Below are 20,081 nucleotides of genomic sequence, written 5' to 3'. Positions count from 1 at the left end.
CAGTCTGTATCTGGGGGACGAGACAGCAAAACACCAATGGAAACAAAGGTGTTTATATGGCTGCAACCAAGCAAGCTAGAAACATACAGGGCTCACAACAAAACGGTCGAGAAAACAATTTTTACAGGGCTCACAACAAAATGGTTGAGCAAACACATTTGTACAGAGACTATCAACATCAAGAATACCACGAGGACAAAGTTCACCCAAGGGTACTTTCAATTTCAAAAGCAACACGGCCAAGTCGGAGTCTGATTTGAAGTCTTCTTTTTCTTTCAGTTCACGCTATTCCTGAAAAGCTTGCCCAACGTTTACTCATGTCTGGCCTCTCTGTCGGTCAGTCTCCCCTTTCTCTTCTTCTGTTCCTCCGACATTGGGTTTCTCTGTCTCTTTTTAGTCGGCTGATCTATGATGAATGTAACAATCCCTTAGTTACTTGTGTTTATATCGAGCCGGTTCCGTGTTTGGGGGTCTGTGCCGCAAAGCAATTCGTTACTTCGCGAGACCCCCGCGAGAGTGGGCGGCGGGTCGCCGGCAGATACATATTCATTTTCTCCGCCAAAATGCGCAAGGGGGAGTTGAAACAACGAACAAAAATGTATAATGGAACCATCGCAATGACTCCTAGCCTGTTATATTAAGGTAAATCAAGCCAAATTGCCTCGCAACTGGCTGTTTATATCTAGCCGGTGCCATGTTTGGGTGTGTGTCTGTGCCGTAAAGCATTTTCGAAACTACAATCAGACTACATTTTCGAGGATACTTCCGCCGCGTCACATCCGGAAGCGCTCGGTCCGAACACATCAAGTTGCATATGCGCTTTTTCACTGTAGAGGCCACATGGGAAAATGACACACCCACCAATCGACCCAGAAATGGATGCAGAACCATCAGCATAACTCTCAACCTGCATACTTAATGTAATTTTGGCTAAAAAAGTTGCATAGTGGGCCTTTAAAGATCCCATGCCATGCTATTTTATGGATGCTTTAATATAGGTATTAGTGGGCCACAAACACAGTATTCAAAGACGTCCCCGAAATTCAGCCGTGGTGCAGAGTTACAGCCACTCCGAGCCAGTCGCACATTGAGCTTCCCCCAAATGCGCTGTTTCGGTGGGCGTGTCAAGGCAGGTCAAGGAGGGGGGTGTGGCCCTGAGCAGCTTGTAGCAACGGTACCATGCGCTCTGTTTACGGTGGATGTATCGCAATGGCTCGTAGAAACCCATATTATGCATAGATATCTATATCATATAATATATATTATCACCTGGCCCTGAGCAGCTTGTAGCCACGGTACCATGCGCTCTGTTTACGGTGGATGTATCGCAATGGTTCTTAGAAACCCATATTATACATAGATATCTATATCATATAATATATATTATCACGGCCAAAAGCTGTGTGAGCCTCCAGACGATAGGCTATTATGAATCTCCAACGACCGTGTCGGGTTCTCCGACGTCTCTGGTTCTTCCATGTCCACATCAATCTGAAGTAGACTGAACCACAACATGGAGGAACCGTTCTGCTGTTGGTGTTATGGCGCATAACGGCCTGATTCCACCGGACGCGTTACGGCAACGTTACGGCAGCGGCACGTCTTGGCCGCGGTCACCGCAGCAGATAGGTTCCACTCTAATCAATGAGACCATTTCCACCGGGCGCGGCTGCGGAACGTCTCAGCAGCGTCCCAGGAGCGGCGTGCCGCGCCGCAGCGCTATCATTCCGTAGCATTCCTATTTTTGCCGCGAGCCGCTGCTGAACCGCGTCATTTTCAACAGAGCAGATCGATCAGGGCAGGAAGTGAAAAAGTAAAAGCCATAGAGCATTCCGCTCAATTTTCAAAATAAAACACAATAAATAAAACACCAACATTATTACGTCATGACCGGTGGCACCAGGTCAGCAGTCAATCAATCAAAGGGTCTCAAATCATCCTTTTTATAAGAACAATGTCAGAAAGGACAAAGCCTGGCATTTAATTGCAGTAGTTTTGGGAGTGGAAGGTGAGTACATTAGGTTTAGGATTATCGCGGGATCTTGTGATCTCGCGTGAATACGGCTGGCTCGCAAGGCAGCGTTGCGCTGCCGTAACGCGCCCGGTGGAAATGCAAGCAGGGCAAAGTCGCGGCCAAGACGTGCCGCAGCCGTAACGTTGCCGTAACGCGTCCGGTGGAATCCCGGTGTAACACGTCCGACTCCCGTCTCTGGTATTTCCACAACGAGACTCGTAGTGGGGGTTATCTCAGCCATGGTTGAGAATGAATTGGGGGAAAGGAACTTTGGCTTTGACTCCCTGAAGTAGGCATGAACCACGACATGGAGAAGAAAGGGATTGTTGACCACGGTCGTCTCCCGCCGGAGCCTCGCTGCCGAGGGACCACAGCGCAGTGAACTCTCTAGTTATGGATTCGTCAAAACAATCATTTCCGATTTATCCGATTTTTAAACCCAGTCGGGCACGGCTCTAATCATGACATGCCCTATTATTTTCAATGGGGCTGCGGCTACGTCACTTGACTGTCATGGTTGCTATAGTGATTGCTATTGATCACCCTCTCCTCCAAACCACATTAACGAGGGCGGCAACTGAGCTGCCGTAAATTGTGTTGTTTTTGTCGTAAACAAGGGTCCGCTGGCTGGGAAGTAGACAGATATTCAAAATTTCCTTCAAAAGGCACATTGGAATATGTTTCTATTATCCGCAGATTAGATTTACTTTTGTAATGAACTCGTTTTTTTTAATCGCTGTCTGGTGGCTTGTTACGTCACTCTCAGATATGCGCATGGAGAGATTTTATAGAGACACATCCTATAACCTATTCTTGAAAGCAAAACAAGCTTATAGATTTAACGAGGCAGGGTTACTTGAAACAATGAATTAAGTATCATGGTGAGAGGTCATTCATTCCTCCTCCTGAGTGTGCTTCCTATTTATGTCTAATGTACCCCTACACAGTAAAAAACTGTGTCAATTTTACTCTTTAAGAGTTGAATTTAACTCTGCGTCAGATAACATTTGGTCCCACCCTAAATTAGTGTAAAATTTACTCTGTAGCCAGTGTAAGATTTTCAGAGTTAATTTTACTCTATTTTGTGTCACAATTTACAATGAAATGTGTAAAAACATTTAACACTGTGATCTGTTTACACTGTTAGAGTAAAATGATTTCACTACATAGAGTAGTTTCCACTCTAAATAGGCTATTCTTAAAATACACTATATAGTGTATATTTATATTTTATTTTAATGAAATAGTAATGTTTTTAACTGCTATAATATAAGACAATACACACCATCAGGTACTGTAGCACCATTTATTTCCTGATAACTCCTCAGAGATAACAATATGGGACAACATACATAGGTTCAGTTTCAACAATAACATCACATGCACTATTCACATGACACTTATTCAGATGCTTCCTAAGACCAGAAAAACTATTGAAAAAACGTGAGCATCCCACTTGGCCACATTGAAGATAAAGAGTCCTTCCCGTACAGAGTCCATGTATTACTTTGAGGTGCTTTACTAGATTGTTTGCTTCACCAAAGACATTGCTGCAAAGAAAGCACCTCATTGTTTAATTTCAAGAGTGCCTAACGCACCATTCTCGCTCGCAACTCTGCAATTCTTGGCGTTTCCTTAGTTTTCCCCACGTCAATGTTGTAAATGGAAGTTTGCAGAAAAGTGAAAAAGTTGTTCAAGGCAGGACTGTAAGATGTACCAAACACATAGTGGGCCTTGAAGAGCTCACCCAGGGCTCCAACCGAGCTGGTGGCTTGGCATTGAAGTGCATGCTTGTCGATGGCAATGAAGAAAGAGTGAATGCTGCTTTTTGTGGGTCCCTGAGCAAGGTAGGGCTGACTGCTTTGAGCGATGTTGTCAAGATGCTGCTGCACGCTTGTTCCCGTCTATAACAAAACACATTCAACAACACTATTTATTAAAACAATAACATGATATCACTCCAATCTCTAAACAATTTAAGGATTCAAGAATTTTATGTCACATGCATATAATTACTTGCGCAAAGCACATGCAGTGAAACTGTAAGGTTCTCCAGAAGAAAGAAAGGTTCAAAGGGAAGAGTGCTGTGTGTGGGATAGGTGCTCATAGTAGTATGTGGTGTATAACGTTGGTGTGTGTGTGTGTGTGTGTGTGTGTGTGTGTGTGTGTGTGTGTGTGTGTGTGTGTGTGTATTGTAGAACTTTGAGTGATGACAGAAATTAGATAGATAAAATGATACAAAGATGTTTGAGGGGATGCACGACTGCAGTATGTGTGTTTGGGGGTGAGTGATGTTTGAGTGTAGGGTGGCGTTGACAAAGGGGTAGTGAGTGTGGGTGGGGTGGAGTTGGGGTGTGTTGGTGGATGTTTGGAGTTTGAGGTGTTGTTGGCAGGGGGGTGGGTGGTGGTGGGAGGGATGAGGTTTGATTAATGTCTAGTGTACCTTTTGGAATTTGATGAGGTGATCAACTGCATTAGATGCTGATATCTTCCCTGGCCTCTTTCGTCCCTGTGCAGATGGTGGTAGCAGATGTAGCAGCAGTATGATGGCAGACATGTCACTGTCCCAGCCTAGAGGCCAACAAGTATCAGGTTAACATTATGCCATAATTTTCCACCATCCTCAATATATTTAGCAACATGCTTCTCCACATTCAAAGACTTACCTTTTTCAACTTCAGTAGATGTCTCAGCGTTGCGCATTAAATCAAGAAGGTCTGTGGAGGGGACTAGTCCATGGCTTTCCTTAATGACTCCTGCTTTGAAAGTGGTAGGCCACCTCTCCATGAACTTGTTGGCAGTTTGCTCACCAAACATCACTCTAAAATCTTGTTCCATCTGTATTTTGAAAAAGAAAAAAAAGAAGAAAAGGAGGACAACCTGAGTTGGTACCTTGTGCTACATTTTACAATATGTCTCAGTATTCAATGAATGTAGATGCCATACCAGTCCTGGTGTGTCTAGGAACCGTGGAAATACTGAGAAGACCTCTGCTGATTTGTTCTCATCATTGACCATGGCGTGGCGGTATGCGAAAGTGACTTTCATCTTTTCACGGATGGTCTCCTCATCAGCAGTGTGTCTCAACAAAGCGAAAGCGCATTCCACTTCCTCGTCAGTCAGGACTCTGTCGGCAGTAAAGGGTCTAGTACGCCCATGGCCTGGCCCACCAACTTTAGAACAAGACAATTTTGTTGTTGCTGTTAATAACTACACAGTTTCATATCCTCCTTTAAACACATTTCACAGGTTGATAATTCCACCTCATGATAAATATTACCTTTAGGAGATGTACTAACTGCAGGACCTCTTTCCTCAGCAGCTTTTCGTTGAATTGTCTTCAACCGCCATGCAATGTAGCCTGAACCACTTTCAGGATCGTAGTAATGTTCTGTATAATGTAGGCACAGTGTGATATATACATTCATATGATCTCTGAGCTCTGGATAAAAGCGTCTGCTAAATGCATAAATGTAAATGTAAATCTCAGCAGTTCGAAGGGCAAATATATTTTAAAACCTTTACTTACATAGCCATTCTGTGAATATGGGTCTTCAAGGTATGGAAACAGAGCGACAATCCCCTGTGCATACATCACTTTTACACTCCGGGGCGGCGATGTCCTGGTGTATTCAATAATCAACATTCATAGATAGCATTGAACAACATGATCTAAACCAGGGGTTTTCAAAGTGTGAGAGAGTGAGCCCCCCCTCAGAGAAAAAAATTCAGCTGAGCCCCCCCCCTCCCAATTTTTTTTTCTAAATACCTGTGTTTTGAAAGCTATTTTAATTATTTTACACATTTCAAACATCTCCGATCATAATTTTAAAACATTTGGAACATATTTTTGAAACATTTGAAACAATTTTTTTTACATATTTTTTAAACATATTTCTGAAACATTACATATTTTTGCGTTTTTAAACAACAAAATGTAACGACTTTATCTAAGCATGTTTTAGCTTAACCTTTTTTAAATACATTTGAACATCTTAATCTGTGTAAACTGCCAGTTTACAGATTCATTCAGGGTCCCCGACTCTGAATTTTCTGAGTCGAATCAGATCTGCCTTTTCAGTCCAGAGATTCGACTATTCGGCGGGGTTTGTTTACCGGCGTTGCTATGGTGACCTCAATTATTATAACCAACTGAAAACGACGCCGGTTTGAAACTAAAACTGTGATTCTGAAAAAAGTATAAATGCTATCAAAATTCCGTTTAGATAGTATTGAAGATACAAGTGTGTAGATTTGTTTAATGGTTTGAACGATGGTAAACGGTTGAAAAAGGAATGAGTTACGATGTCTAGAAGTAGGTGTATCAGAATGGGCTGACGTCTTCAATGAAAACAGCTGAAAACGAAGCAGTATGAAACTAAAACTGTGATTCTGAAGACATTTTAAATGATATCGAAATTCTGTTTCGATATTATTGAAGATACAAGTGTGTAGATTTGTTAAATGGTTTGCACGAAGATAAACGGTTGAAAATTGATTTAGTTATGTTACTTCTACAGTTGAAGTACGACTGATGATTTGAATCATCGTCTTTCAGGGTTTTCTTCGGGTTTATTTTTTTCTCACGTCGCGCCCCCCCTGAAGAACTCTGGCGCGCCCCACAGTTTGAAAACCACTGATCTAAACAATAATTGCTATGTTTAAACAATGTCTCATGATAACATATTTGATCCATACTTACCCATGTTTTTCCGTCATCTCTGCAGTAAGTATGTTGATGAGCTGTCTTCTGGTTGAATCTGTAATTTATTTCGTTTTCGCATACTCCTCCATGACACGGTCACCTCCAGGCTTTGTCGTCAAGATTTTTTCAATCAGCTAAGAAATAAAATGTGCAGTATTGTATTTTGAAAAATACTTGGAAATTATGAAACAAATAAGATGCACCTCAAATTAAACATGTGAATCAAACTCCCCACACACACACACAACTCACAGCTTTTGCTTCATAGTTAATGCGGCAAGGCCTTTTAGGTTGACTTCCTTCGGCTGCAACTGGCTCCTCAGCTGGGTCACACAACGAGAAGTTGAGGATCACTGTGTCTTCAGATGCAATAGAGCATGGAGATGACGTGGATTGAGGGTAACCTGCGCATTGGGAAATAAGAACACAATTACATAGTTCAACACTTCCACTTCAACGATGTGTGTGTAGTCTTATGCAGGTAGGCAGCAATTACCAGGTGCTTCATTGGCCAATGAAATTAGGAAAGGTCCATGGAACTCTTGTACGATCTCCTCAAAAACCTCAGAGTCGACCTCTGTGTTAGACTGGTCATAAACCTTGATGTCCAACCGTCTGTCTTCAGCAATGTTAAATTTTAGACTCACTAGAGTAAAAGAAATAAACAGTGCACAAAATGTTCTGATGAGAAACAATTGCAATATGCCACCACTTGATTAGGCTACTTTCAATCCAAATTTAGTGACTAACCTTCTCTCAAGAAATCACTGAATGTTAGTTCAGGCAGCTTCATGTACTTCTGCACTCCGCCAAACGAGACACGCAGCAGCATTTTCTGTTAAATTGAAATTTAAGGAAGGTTGAATAACTGTTAATATCCATCAAAATATTCTCTGAAGAATCAGAGCAAAGTTATTAGAAAACGTAATGGTCTAATAAACACTCACGGACTTATGGTATTGTAACGCTGGGTGTAAGTTAGCGTCACTGCTTAATAAAGTCTATTTTTGGGGTCGTGGGTAAGAACAGCACGGGGACAGCTTCTTCAGAGCAACTTGTATATGTTTTATTCTCCGCTCAAGAAAACAGACAAGTGGCACCCTTGTCGCCGGTAACAAACTTGAAACTATGGCGACACATTAGTGCCATAATTCACTAATGTGATAAAAGATGCATTCGGGCGTATTATATTATTCCACACGCGTAGATATTAACTGCGAGCGCGCAAATGATCTCTGCGCGCGCAAAACAGCCTCTCGCGCGCGCAAATTACCTCAGCGCGCGCAAAACAGCCTCTCGCGAGCAGCAAATTACCTCAGCGCGCGCAAAACCTCTCGCGAAAGATGTTTTTACGCTCTCGCTCGAATTTAATTTTGGCACTATGGGGGAGGGAACCAAGGCAGGGCGGGCTTTCCTATGATTGGCTGTTTCTGAAGCGCGATATTTGATTGACAGCCCTCCTCAGCTCTCCTCTCATTCAATTCTGAATTGTTCAGTAAATGGCTGAAACGATAGTTACTTATTGTAACTCTAGATTCTATGAGTATAGGGGCAGCCTTTTAAGGCTATCGATATTGGGTTATCCCTAGGCGTGAGCCGTAGCACTGAAAATTTGTAATCCCCGACCACCAACAGCGTGGGCCTCAATTACGTCCGCGTGCGGCGTGCCTCAACGACGTCCGCATTTCGCAGATATAGTCGGGCGCCGGCGGACGTTCTGCTCCCAATAAACAGCTTTTCTTCAGCTATTTAAAGGACAATGAGGCCGACACTTAAAAGGCTGCGCCTATACTCATAGAATCTGGAGTTACAATACGTAACTATCGTTTCAGCCATTTACTGTACAATTCAGTATTGAATGTGAGGAGGGCTGTCAATCAAATATCACGCTTCAGAAACGGCCAATCACGTTTGGCCGTTTCACGTATCGCCCTGCCTTGGTTCCCTCCCCCATAGTGCCAATATTAAATTTGAGCGAGAGTGTAAAAACATCTTTCGCGAGAGGTTTTGCGCGCGCTGAGGTAATTTGCGCGCGCGAGAGGCTGTTTTGCACGCGCTGAGGTAATTTGCGCGGGCGAGAGGCTGTTTTGCGCGCACAGAGATCATTTGCGCGCTCGCAATTAATATCTACGCGTGTGGAATAATATAATACGCCCGAATGCATCTTTTATCACATTAGTGAATTATGGCACTAATCTGACGCCATATGAAACTAGCCTCTTGTGTGCGGCGTATCACTCGGCCCAACCTAACTAGTAGTTCCCCAATCTAAATAATAATATAATGAATATATTTATCAAATCATTAACCATCATAGAAATCATATTTTCTTTTACACAATTATTCACAAAAATAAATCTCCTCTTACAGTATCAATAGGTTGATATACGGGGTGCTAATAAACTTGTTAGCTGAGAGTATAACCTCGTGTCTTTCTGATGACTTTCTTGCCATTCAGCAATTGTTGAAATTACTCTCAATGTCTGGTTTCAAGCCAAGTCAAGCACGACAACATAACATCTTGCAAATTATTTCAGCTTGGGCAGAAACCACGTTGTCAAGCTAACTTGCTAACATTTTGGTACGTTAACCCAACGTCACCCACCCGGCCGAACAACTTCAATTATCACTAACCCATACATTGCACGGTGTTAACAAGTAAATCAAGTCTGAAATGTGTCATTTAAATGAATTTCGTTATCAACTGTATTACTTCTAAGTTCTTGACGTGGTATTGCAGTCGAATGCATCTGAACTTGAAGTCAGTGAGGCATATTGATTAGCTAACTACATCTATGCATGCCTAACTTTACGCCTACCATCGTCTATCATCGTCAATGTATTGAAAAAGTTGGTCGTAAGTGGAAAAATATCTCGCTAGATGGTGAAAACCTACAAATATTCATACAAACTTACCACGATAGGTCTGCTAGTGGGGAGAGAGACGATTTCCAACGTGCCACTGCCAGCTCGAGCTCCAGTTCAGTTCTAGTACTTTCGCGGGGAATCATCACCATGTAGAGTAGATTTGGTCATTGTGTGCATGTTGGACTTAACTCTCACTTTTGACACTACTATTTAGACGATTTTACTCTGTACATTGTTATAACTACTCTATCCAGAGGAAAATAGGTTTACTCTGCAATAATGACACTCCATTTTTTACTGTGTACTGTCCACAAGCACCCCCATTAACAAATAAGCTATAGACCTGGGGTTTCTTTCATATCAAAGGGGGTCAGAAAGGACGCATATGATCAACTTTTATCAAGTAGGGCTCCATCCCTACAGGAAAGGCTCACACAAGTGACTAAGCAAGTGCTCCATTTCGTTGCACCTCACCCAGCGGCTCGCTTGCAAGATTTCGGCCTGAAGTTCTTCCCAGACCTACACCCAGGCCCGCCGACAGGGGGGGACAAACGGGTACGTTGTCCCGGGCCCTGGACTGGCCCTGGAATGGGGGGGGGCCATAACTGGACCCCCATGAAGTTGGGATTAATTATTGTATGTATACTTCAAAATGTGTTGATTTAGAGAAGAAAAGTGCTTTATTTGCATTCAATTAATGACTCCTAGATTGTTTGCCTTCATTGCCCTTGAAAAAACGGCCAATAACCCCCTATCACCCCTATGGCAAAATGGTTTGGTCTTTGGAGAAGAAAAAATACGACATCATTCCATTAGTGGTCAGTGCGCGAGTTGATTCAACATGCACAAGTCAGGAGCCCTGAAAAAAAAAGAAAGGCGAAAAAGAGAGGAAGAAGCCGAAAGCCTGAGGGGATCTCTTTATAAATATTTCAGAAAAGACTGTGATGCTGCGGGTACCTAAAGGCAGCTGTGCAGCACAGCCAGGTAAGACACGGCCAACTTTTTCCAGCCCCGTCGTCAAGTAACACAGGCACAGGCGGCGTGTCAAACATATTAGCGCAGCACCACATGAGCAAGTCACACGGAGATCAATATCAGACAGACAGGGGGCATTGAATAATTTGATAACCACAACGGCTTTATTACACTGTGTTTCATACGCCTATATCTAATTGAATCTTAGAATATGCACATTACCCCGCAAATAGGCCCATGTCCAAATCAAATGTTTCAGGCAGGCACGCGCTGCGCACTCCAATCCGGCTGAATTGATTTGAGAATCATTCCCAGTCAGCTGAATTACAGCCAGTGTAACGCGGCTCATGGTTTAAAATAAGCCAGTGGCATGGCAACATGTGAAATTGCCATTTAGATAGAGTTGGATGTAACGAATGGGTTATAAACGTGGCGTTTTGGGGTAGCCTGTAGCTTAGTTTCTGATTGCCGTTAACTTGAAACTCGCCAGATGAATGGGCTCCGCCTTGTTCCCCAAACATTCTCTGGAAGTTCAGCGGACATAAACGCGGGTCTGGCGATAAATAAAAGTACCCTTGACATGATTCCCCTTGGTCAAGTGAAAAATGGTCGATGAAATGTGCAGTTAATGAGCTCTAAGTGAATACAATAGCGGGAGTTTTATTGTGGTATGATTCTGAAAGCCATAACTTCACTCAGTCCATATCCATAGCCTATCCAATTAAAGTTGTAAATAATCCTTTTGGTTTATCCGTAATAAATGGGCTTGTCATCCCGACGTCATGTGTTTGGGAGCTGCACAAGGGAATTCTGTGGTTGTGTTTCGGCGTTTGACAATTTTGGGAACAAAAAAAAAACCTTCGATTTTTAAACTTTTGTAGTCTTTGGGATAGAGTTAGCCAAGTTGATCAGTCTATTCTTTTCTGTGTTAAATTATACGAAATGGGGCTTCAGAGCATTTATGGCGACCTCTGCATTTTGCTCAGGATCTTCCTGTCCATGCCTGTGTGACTGTGGCTGGAGGTGAGCGAGCCTTCAGCAAATTGAAGCTAATAAAAATCTACTTGCGCTCAAAGATGTCACAGGAGAGGCTCAACGGGCTGGCAATGCTTTCCATAGAGCACAAGCTTGCAAATAAGCTGGACTTCAATGACCTCATTGATGACTTTGCCACCACAAAAGTCCGGTGCATGGCATTTCGCACCTAAATAGTTGCACACAAAGTTGATGTTAAAATGTTCAAATAAATTGTTTGTTGAGTAATGAATGAATTTTTTTGAATTTCCGTAATTTAAGGGTAGGGTAGGGACCGAGAAAGTAGAGGTGTGTGTGTTTTTTTTTTGGGGGGGGGGGGGGGGGGGCATTGAGAGAATTTTGTCCCGGGCCCAGCCAAACCTGTCAGCGGCCCTGCCTACACCCTAGCCATCCAACATGCATATCTGAGAATCAGGCCTCTCGTTAATAATGACAAAAAGTTATGTGAGAAATACACATTAACTTTTTGTTATCTCATAAGCGGCGTGGTGCCGGCTCCTTTTGACCCCAGACTTCAAAAACGTGGCCACAGGCCAGCTGTGTCTACACACCTTAAGCCACAAATGTACACCTCTATCCCACAAAAAATGGGGACTAGAAACTAACCTCTGACTGATGTACATTTACTGTACTGTTGGAGGTCACGCCCCTTTTCCGGCCTTTTCGAGATAGCTAGGGATGCTTAAATGTTTACACACATTTCCCGGGGCCCCAAGAACGACATATCCGAGATTTGGAGTTCTAGCCCTTAGAGAAAAAAGGAAGTGTTGCCTGCAAGACCTTATGGTTCTGAATGTGATGGAAAAAACAGTTTTTGAGATAGGAAGGTCCTACCGCCCTGAAATTTGAATACCTTATTCTAGGGCCTAACTGGGACCCCCACACCGAAACTTGGCCCGGTCGGACCCCGAGGGCCGGAAGGGGGGGCCCCCACTTCCTGCCCTCGGGGTCCGACCGGGCCAAGTTTCGGTGCGGGGGGCACTGTGGGGACCTCCAGTCCCACTTTCACTCATTCTAACTCGGCCGCGCTTCATCCAGAACTCCCCGCTGATTGGCCATCTCCAGGCCGGGCCCCCGGCTCCGTCCCTCAACCCCGCCTCCAGTGACTCTTTCCCGGCAACACTTCCTCGAGACAGCCCCGCTGATTTACCACCTCCGGGCCGGGCCTTTTATTCTATAGAGCTCATTGTCTCTACATTGGCCTACAGGTTTTTTTTGATAACGTTTTTATCTGTTCAGTAGCCTACTTTATAACTGTTTTGAAAAGTGCTATATGATGTCTATTATTAAATTCACAGACAAATAGACAAGAGATGGCACAGAGGAGACAATTCTATAAGACATAAAACAAATAATCAGCTTTGGAAAAAGCTTTCTAGTGCACTTGGAGGAAGTTAAAGGATCAGACACCATTTAGGCAAAAACACATTTATTAGTTATTTCTGGTTTTAAAAGGCAGTTAAATAGAGTATGAAATCAATTAAAAATAATTTGGTAGCGCAACATCAAAACAGAAATCAAAAAGCTGTTCCAGATAAAGCACTTCAAATGTCAGACACCAGGCTTTTAAGTACAGGCTCACCCTAGTGATGGGCAAATGAAGCTTTTATGAAGCATCGAACCAGTTGAGCCAATGTTTCGAAAATGGGTTCATTACTCGAAGCTTCAGTGACAGTGACCTCTGCTGGCGAAGTTCGAGGCTGCAGTGGATTCAACGTATCCCTGCTTTGAAAACGATTTGACGCACAAACACACAAACCCAAATACTTAATAGCATGATCTTTTCTCGAATAAAGATTGATCTAAATACAGATGTCTAAATTGTTCTTAAAGGGATATGCCTAGCCTTCTGTCCAGATAGGCTAACTGATGTAGGCTAGGATATAATTGAAAATGCATATAAAAACTTTCCCCCCAGTAATGGGATTCGAACCCGGGTCCTCCACTCCACAGTCAGTGTGTTATCCCCTAGTCTACTCTAATCGATACCTTACGTTGATCTATTACATACATACCGTACTATGCACAACTCCCGTAAACGATTGTAGCATCGATTGTGTTGTTTTTTTTCATTAAATAATTAGGCGGTGACCAGCTGGCTTCGGACAAGGTTGGTTGGGTGTGCTTGAGTAACTCTAGGGGGTGATTATGTGGGATGGGGTTAGACACTCAAAGATTTGTATTGAGGTAGGCTGCCTTATGGATTGAGTCAGTTTCTTTTTTTTGCTCAAAGCTTCTCCACCGAGCCGCGGACCAGTCAAGTGATTCATTCAGGCAACGAACCAGTTGCTGCTTCGGACGTCACATGTCACGTGGTTTCTTTTGCTCTGAAGCAAGCTTCGAAGCAGTGCTTCTTGGGAGTTGGTTTGAAGCACGTATCGAAGCTTCAGTGTCACACTGCCATCACTAGCTCACCCCCTACTCTTGAGAATTTACAGACAGCTGTAGAACGTCACAGCTGCAGAACATTGCACCCTCCCTCAACACACCATCCCCGACTTGAAACATGGTGGTGGCAGCATCATGCAGTGGGGGTGCTTTTCTTCAGCAGAGACAGGGAAGCTGCTCAGAGTTGATGAGAAGATGGATGGGGCAAATACAGGGCAGAACACCTGTTGCAGTCCGCAAAAGGCCTTAGGCTGGAGGGGAGGTTCACCTTCCAGCAGGGCAACGACCCTAAACATACAACCAGAACTACAATGGAATGGTTTACATCAAAGCATAGCCATTGTTTAAAATGAATCATCCGAAATGTCAGTCATTGTCCGAGTAGTCATCAGAAGTGTCCTGGGAGTTGATCATCTGTGCTCCCTCTGCTGCAGTCAACACTTGTATGTAGCAGTGTCTCGCGTTAGCCATCATTTCTGTGATGAAGTGCCATTTATTTTTGATCATGCACTGTAGACCAGTCAACCCTTCCTCAGTAAGGCCCCAAGGTGAATCTTGAATGTTATGAGAAAGCCAGTATTAGTAAAATAATCACCAGTCTTTGATGTGTACATAAATGTGATACAAGTTAAAAACATACGTTCTGTTGTAGCCCTTGAAACAAGGCAGGACAGCTCTTTTAGGGAGTCAGCACGATTCCCCAGAGACCTCCAGTGCTGATTCATCTCCCTCTGAAGAATCATTTTCTCCTCCTGGATTATTTTCCCTGCCATGACCAGGTCAAATGCTCTCCTCTTGGTCCCAAGGTCAACAGAGTCTGAAAAGCATTTATAAAAAAACATTAACTCATATTCATGTAAGATGAGCATTCAACGAAGAAGTTAGATGTAGATCGATTAGAGGCATTAGAGGTGTGCCAAATTTGCTGGAAGTATTTAACATTCAAACTAGCAACTGGTGAACCTACCACTGTGTGGTAGCTGCCATGGCCAAGCTCTCTCTCCAGACAGAATGGTTTCAAAGCACAGCGTTTCTGTTGTGGGAACCATTCTGTTGTACTTCTCCACCACAGAACTCAGGAACCCCCTCTCGTCCCGGATCTTGCGGCGGATCCTGGCACGACCTTTGTTACTGTCGCAGTCTTTGTAGAGACGCTGCGACCGTCTCTTGATGCTGGCCAAGGCGGCAACATCAGTTGTGTTGATGGTTGTTGCTGTAGAGAGGAAATGCGTGTTACATTTTAAGTGACTTCTAATAACGGTTTAATTTGAATGAATGCTTCATAAAGACTAGGTAGAATGTCACAGGATTTTATCGCCAAGAGTCTGAAACTCTGTGCTTACAAAACTGTTATAATTTCCTCACCGTCTGCCTAATCCTTAACGTCACTGACCCAGTCCTCCATCTGGCTCTCCGTGACGTCCAATTCGGTCTTCATGGTCTTTATGGAAAAATAATTAAGTAAATTCAGTGTACAGCCTCAAAATCTGCTAACAAAACTTAAAAAAAAAGATGTTAATACTCTCAGATATCTGCGGGACAGTGAGGTGGCCAAGTTGTCAGTCTTTTGCTGATTCCAGCACATGGCCAAGAGGGTGAGCATGTCTGTGCGTCCTGCAGCATAAAATGATGGTGTTATCTAGTGTTAACTTCAGCTTATTTCTTGTACCTATGTTCATACTTTATAGCCATTCACCTGCTTTGGACATGTGTTTGGTGGTCACTGCTATCCGAGAGAGGAAGGCATTGACCTGCTCTACCTCCTCCCCTAGTGTCAATCCTGCCCCCTCATGGTAGGCACCACTCCATTTGACCTGTTTAAAATGCATAAAAAACAAAGCATGTTATGACATGTCAATGTTGACGTGAAAGTGTGGATATTCACATAAAGTGATTCTCTTGGTAATGATTGCTTATGTCACATTTGAAATCGTGGGCTTTGGCATGGAACACTGAAAGGAAGGGCTTCATGCTGAGCAGATGCTGGAGCTCTGGGCAGCTTCTTGCAACCTTATTGAGGTAGGGCCAGTATTTACATGTGACATCCTTGCAATAAAAAGGTTGGCGTGAGGTTGGCAAGCTTTTGTTGTATGTACAGAGGATATGCAAAGATTTCTCCCCTGAACATATTGAGGGCACATAGGAGCACCCCATGCCGACACACAGCAAGCTCCAGGCCCTCTTCATCCAGCTTGCTGGCAGATTTTTGGGAGGTCTCTCGAGCCGCCGACCATTCCCCCCCACAAACGCCTCTTCCGGACACCTACAATATAAACATTTAAAATGGTCAAAAGGGTTACCTAAAAAGGGTTACCTTATAGTCTGCAATATTACATGCTTGGTTGTGGTGTGAATGTAGTTCACAAATTTTGTGACGTCGTCATCCTTCGCGATGAAGATGCCATCAAATATGGCCTGTTCCTCAGCTCTAAATAAAACAGGTTAATTGGTGCATATTAGGAGACTTAACTTTTGTCATTAGTTCAAACACTGACATTATAAATAATTTATAGTACCTAGATGCATTCTTGAAGTGGTAATGCTTGCGGTTACCATCCACGGAAACCGCAAGCATATCCGGGACAGGTGAATGGCTCCTTACATATGTTGTCCATCTCATATTGTACAGCCTCTCACTCAAAAAAGCTTTTGGTGAAGGTGTCAGCTGAGATCTTCCCAGTCTGTCTCAAAAAAAAAGACATCAAGAGCTAATGAGATTTTTAAGCAGCATACAAATAAATAAAAAAAGGACAGATAACTTCAATACTCACACGGCCAAAGCGGACAGTTCTCTGATCCAACATTTTTAAAAATGCCTGACAGGACAATCCAGGTGCTGCCATTTTCATTTCTTCAAATGAAGCAAAAACATCAGTTTCATAAATGGTGGCAAAGTTCAGGGTAGCTGGCCAGTAGTCGCTGTGAAGAATGCCGTCAACACCAGCAGTCCATGTGGCTTTGCACACTTCACATGCCAACTCAGGCATGCTGAGCCCATGTCTCCCTTAAAAAACAAATATAAAAGGGAATTACACACTTACTTATATTCATGACTTTTTTTACAATGCATTACTTAAGTAATTTTAAGATTTCCTATACAAAGCTATCATAAACATGTGGCAGTTGTTGAGAAGGGATTGCTATTATTAAAAAGAAACTTTTCAAACAGGACAAAAGTTATACACGTTCTCACCATTCATTGTGATCACAGCCACAGCTTTTCCTGGTTTGAGCCTCAGTGCCTCTGTTGGACAGCCACAGACCACAGGTACATACCGCACTAAAATAAATCAAAGGGAAAAAAAAGTGAATTAGGAATCATTTGTATCAACAGGGAAAAACATTGTACCCAAGTGATAAAAAGTATACCAAGGATGCTTCTTAAAAAGTATACTTAGTATAATTTAAATTGGTAATATACTTTAAAACGCGTTGAATTGAAATGTGAAAATTAAATACTGTTTTTTATGGAAAGATCAGTGTTTGAAGTTACTCTGCAGTCTGTCAACTTCAAAATGACAGAGCACATAAACTCTCTAAGGATGTGCGATACCTTAAATCAGAAAATATGGCCCCACACATGCGCGCGCACACACGCTATTTTGTACTTAAAATACATTGTACAGAACTTACCACACTGGCAAAGGTCCATATTCTGTACAGTAGTTGTTGGGGGCAATGGCTGGAAAAATCCTAAAGTACTGGCATCTCGGTTGTGAAGGGGGTGTCTGGTGTGCATGACGACGTCGCACTCCGCACAGAATAAGGGCCGTGGTAGACAATCACGACAACAAACAGCTATATTGCGCCAACACTGTTGGCACTTTCGGGTTCCCACATTTTCTTGTGCCAGTGCGGTGTTAACCAGACGAGATCTCGCTGCCTTCCAGCTCTCTGAAGAATTGCTCTTTCTTGTGCTCCAGTTTAATGAAGCAGAAAGAGAGGCTTGTGGGGTTGGTGATTCCACCCCATCTCCTGTTGCATCGCTCAGTGATTGCTGGAGATCTCGTAGAAATCCATCTGTTAAAATAGTACAAAAGAGTCTGTTTTTTATTTAAAGTGTCTTTATGGAATGGCTGTTAAAAGGTGAAATTACTGCAACATGGACTTCACATCTTAACTCTGTATCACATACATCATACAGATACAAGTAAGAATTTCCTAACATTAATTAATGTTCACCAATTATTTAAAAAAAATGTTTCACATACCAACGTTATCAGGAGCAAAGACCACCTCAGAGTTTGAGTCAGGAGCATTTTTGTTGGGATGAGTCTTCTGCTGTAGAAGTCCACTGCTGTTACCAGCTGTAACTGAATAAAAAGAAAAGAAAAAAAAAAGACAATCATTTATGGTATAGTATGTAGAGTATAATATCACACACTCACTGTTAAGCATTTATCTACATTTGACTGTTTAGAAGCGACAAGTAGACCTTTTTGATATTTGATAGGGCTGAAAAGGGGTAGAACGAAAAATGTATTCGGTTTGCAAATGAGTCATCTAAATATTGGTTCTGGTTTATCTCAGCTGATACCATACATATCAAGCTTTAGGTTTTCCTTGATTTGAGTGGGCCTAAAATCTGGGATCTTTAAACATCAAGAATGCAAAAACAATACTGGGCTGATTCCTAGCTGATCGTGGTCTTGCATAAATTAAGTTCCCGTCACTGGTTCTCTTCTTCCACCTCATGGTTGGCGGTCCTGCTGCTTGCTCATTCTGCACCACAGCAATCAAGTCATCAACCCCTTGGAGGACATCATTGACCTCTTGCTGAACAGCCATGTTATCCACCCTCGAAAACAGATTCTGGAGTTCTGAATCACTCATGATGAAGGGGACAGACAGACAGCAAGACAGAAACAGGTGACAGGCAACAGAGAGCGAGAGAGAGACAGACAGACGCTTACAAGTACAACACTGCAAGGACAGGTTGACAGGACAGATGTGGCTCTTAAAAGTGCCTTTGGGTCGTGGTTTTAGAAAAAGGGTTGTTTGGGTTGGTTTGGATGACAAAAATCGCAGGACCTGTTGAGAGAGCAGAACATAATTGATAAACTCAAAACTATAATACCAGTGCATTTGCTCTTTGGAAAGCTGAGAACCTGTAGAATTGAATGACATCAGAATAACTGCATCAGGTACTGACAGTGCAGGGAAGGCCACAATATTGTTTTTCCTTCCAGCCGGTTACACACACCTCTAAAACCAAACTGATTGTAGTACCCTAGGTAACTCCATATCCCTTGGAAACACTACTGAGCCCTAGCCCTTAGGTCTTGTGATGCTGTGTGTAAAAGCAGAACAACAAAGCAAAAAAGATGAAGTCTCCAGCTCCTTTTATGCAAGGATATGTCAATTTGTTTTGGTCAGGGTCCTTTTGGAGACTCCAAAAAAGACCTTTGGCTATCCAAAAAGCATACTTTAAACAAAAGGTTTACTACACATGAACCAAAACATGTAGAAGCATAATCTTGGGTTCAAATGAAAGGTTACCCTCTGGGCTTTCTTGTGAACCATTTAGATAGCATACCAGATGTTCTGATATGTAATGAGACGGGCATAATCACCCAGAAATCAGATTTTTTGCTATTCCGCCTATGCAATTTTGACAAAAATGCTAAAACACAGTGCTTAAGACATTATTATTTTTACTTAAAAAGTGCAAACCGCAATGGTATAAAAAACCTCATTGCTAAGGATATCAACAACGACGATAAGTTAAGAATGCACCAAGAGAGGGGGAGGGTGAGGGCTGCCATTTTGACCTAAGACACTGGGACACATTTGATCTATATTCGGTAAACATATTTATTCCACCGAATGGTTGACATTGGTTGAAATTCCTGAGAATCTAAGCTTTCAAACGGTGTATGACCAGTCTATATCACTCAACCTTATGATGCCGAAAATTGACCCAGCATGTTGGGGGGAAGGGGTGGTGTAACTAAAACTCACCCGCCGGCGAGATTTGACGATTAAGTGGTTAAGTCAGATGAAACCGCAATTCTAAAAAGGTGCTGACAACATTTAGGCCGATTCTATTCATTCATCATTGTGGCTTAGATTTTAATATTTTCTCTATTGAACAAG

At 42.8% G+C, this 20,081-nt stretch overlaps 1 protein-coding gene and 2 long non-coding RNA genes across 4 annotated transcripts; all 3 read right to left on the bottom strand.

Moving 5' to 3' along the window:
* Positions 1-3,210: 3,210 nt before the first annotated feature.
* Positions 3,211-5,445, bottom strand: LOC130386200 (uncharacterized). Of its 2 annotated transcripts, XM_056594994.1 has the most exons (5): positions 5,295-5,445; positions 4,961-5,187; positions 4,681-4,852; positions 4,458-4,585; positions 3,211-3,918 (listed from the first exon to the last, which is right to left on the bottom strand). In XM_056594994.1, the coding sequence occupies exons 1-5, from the start codon at positions 5,440-5,442 to the stop codon at positions 3,604-3,606; spliced, it is 990 nt and encodes a 329-aa protein (XP_056450969.1). In that variant the 5' UTR covers positions 5,443-5,445; the 3' UTR covers positions 3,211-3,603. The 2 variants fall into 2 exon arrangements, with proteins under 2 accessions (XP_056450969.1, XP_056450970.1); XM_056594995.1 differs by lacking the exon at positions 5,295-5,445 and having other exon boundaries at positions 4,961-5,238.
* Positions 5,446-13,850: 8,405 nt separating this feature from the next.
* Positions 13,851-15,157, bottom strand: LOC130386697 (uncharacterized). The gene is made up of 3 exons (XR_008896170.1): positions 14,953-15,157; positions 14,626-14,802; positions 13,851-14,539 (listed from the first exon to the last, which is right to left on the bottom strand). It is a non-coding gene; the product is annotated as an uncharacterized LOC130386697 (long non-coding RNA).
* Positions 15,158-15,210: 53 nt separating this feature from the next.
* LOC130386698 (uncharacterized) lies at positions 15,211-15,823 on the bottom strand. Its single transcript, XR_008896171.1, has 3 exons — positions 15,682-15,823; positions 15,508-15,599; positions 15,211-15,426 (listed from the first exon to the last, which is right to left on the bottom strand). It is a non-coding gene; the product is annotated as an uncharacterized LOC130386698 (long non-coding RNA).
* Positions 15,824-20,081: the final 4,258 nt, after the last annotated feature.

This window comes from Gadus chalcogrammus, chromosome 7, assembly GCF_026213295.1.
Source record: "Gadus chalcogrammus isolate NIFS_2021 chromosome 7, NIFS_Gcha_1.0, whole genome shotgun sequence".
In the NCBI taxonomy this organism is placed as follows: Eukaryota; Metazoa; Chordata; class Actinopteri; order Gadiformes; family Gadidae; genus Gadus; species Gadus chalcogrammus.
This window is presented reverse-complemented; position numbering and strand designations above follow the sequence as displayed.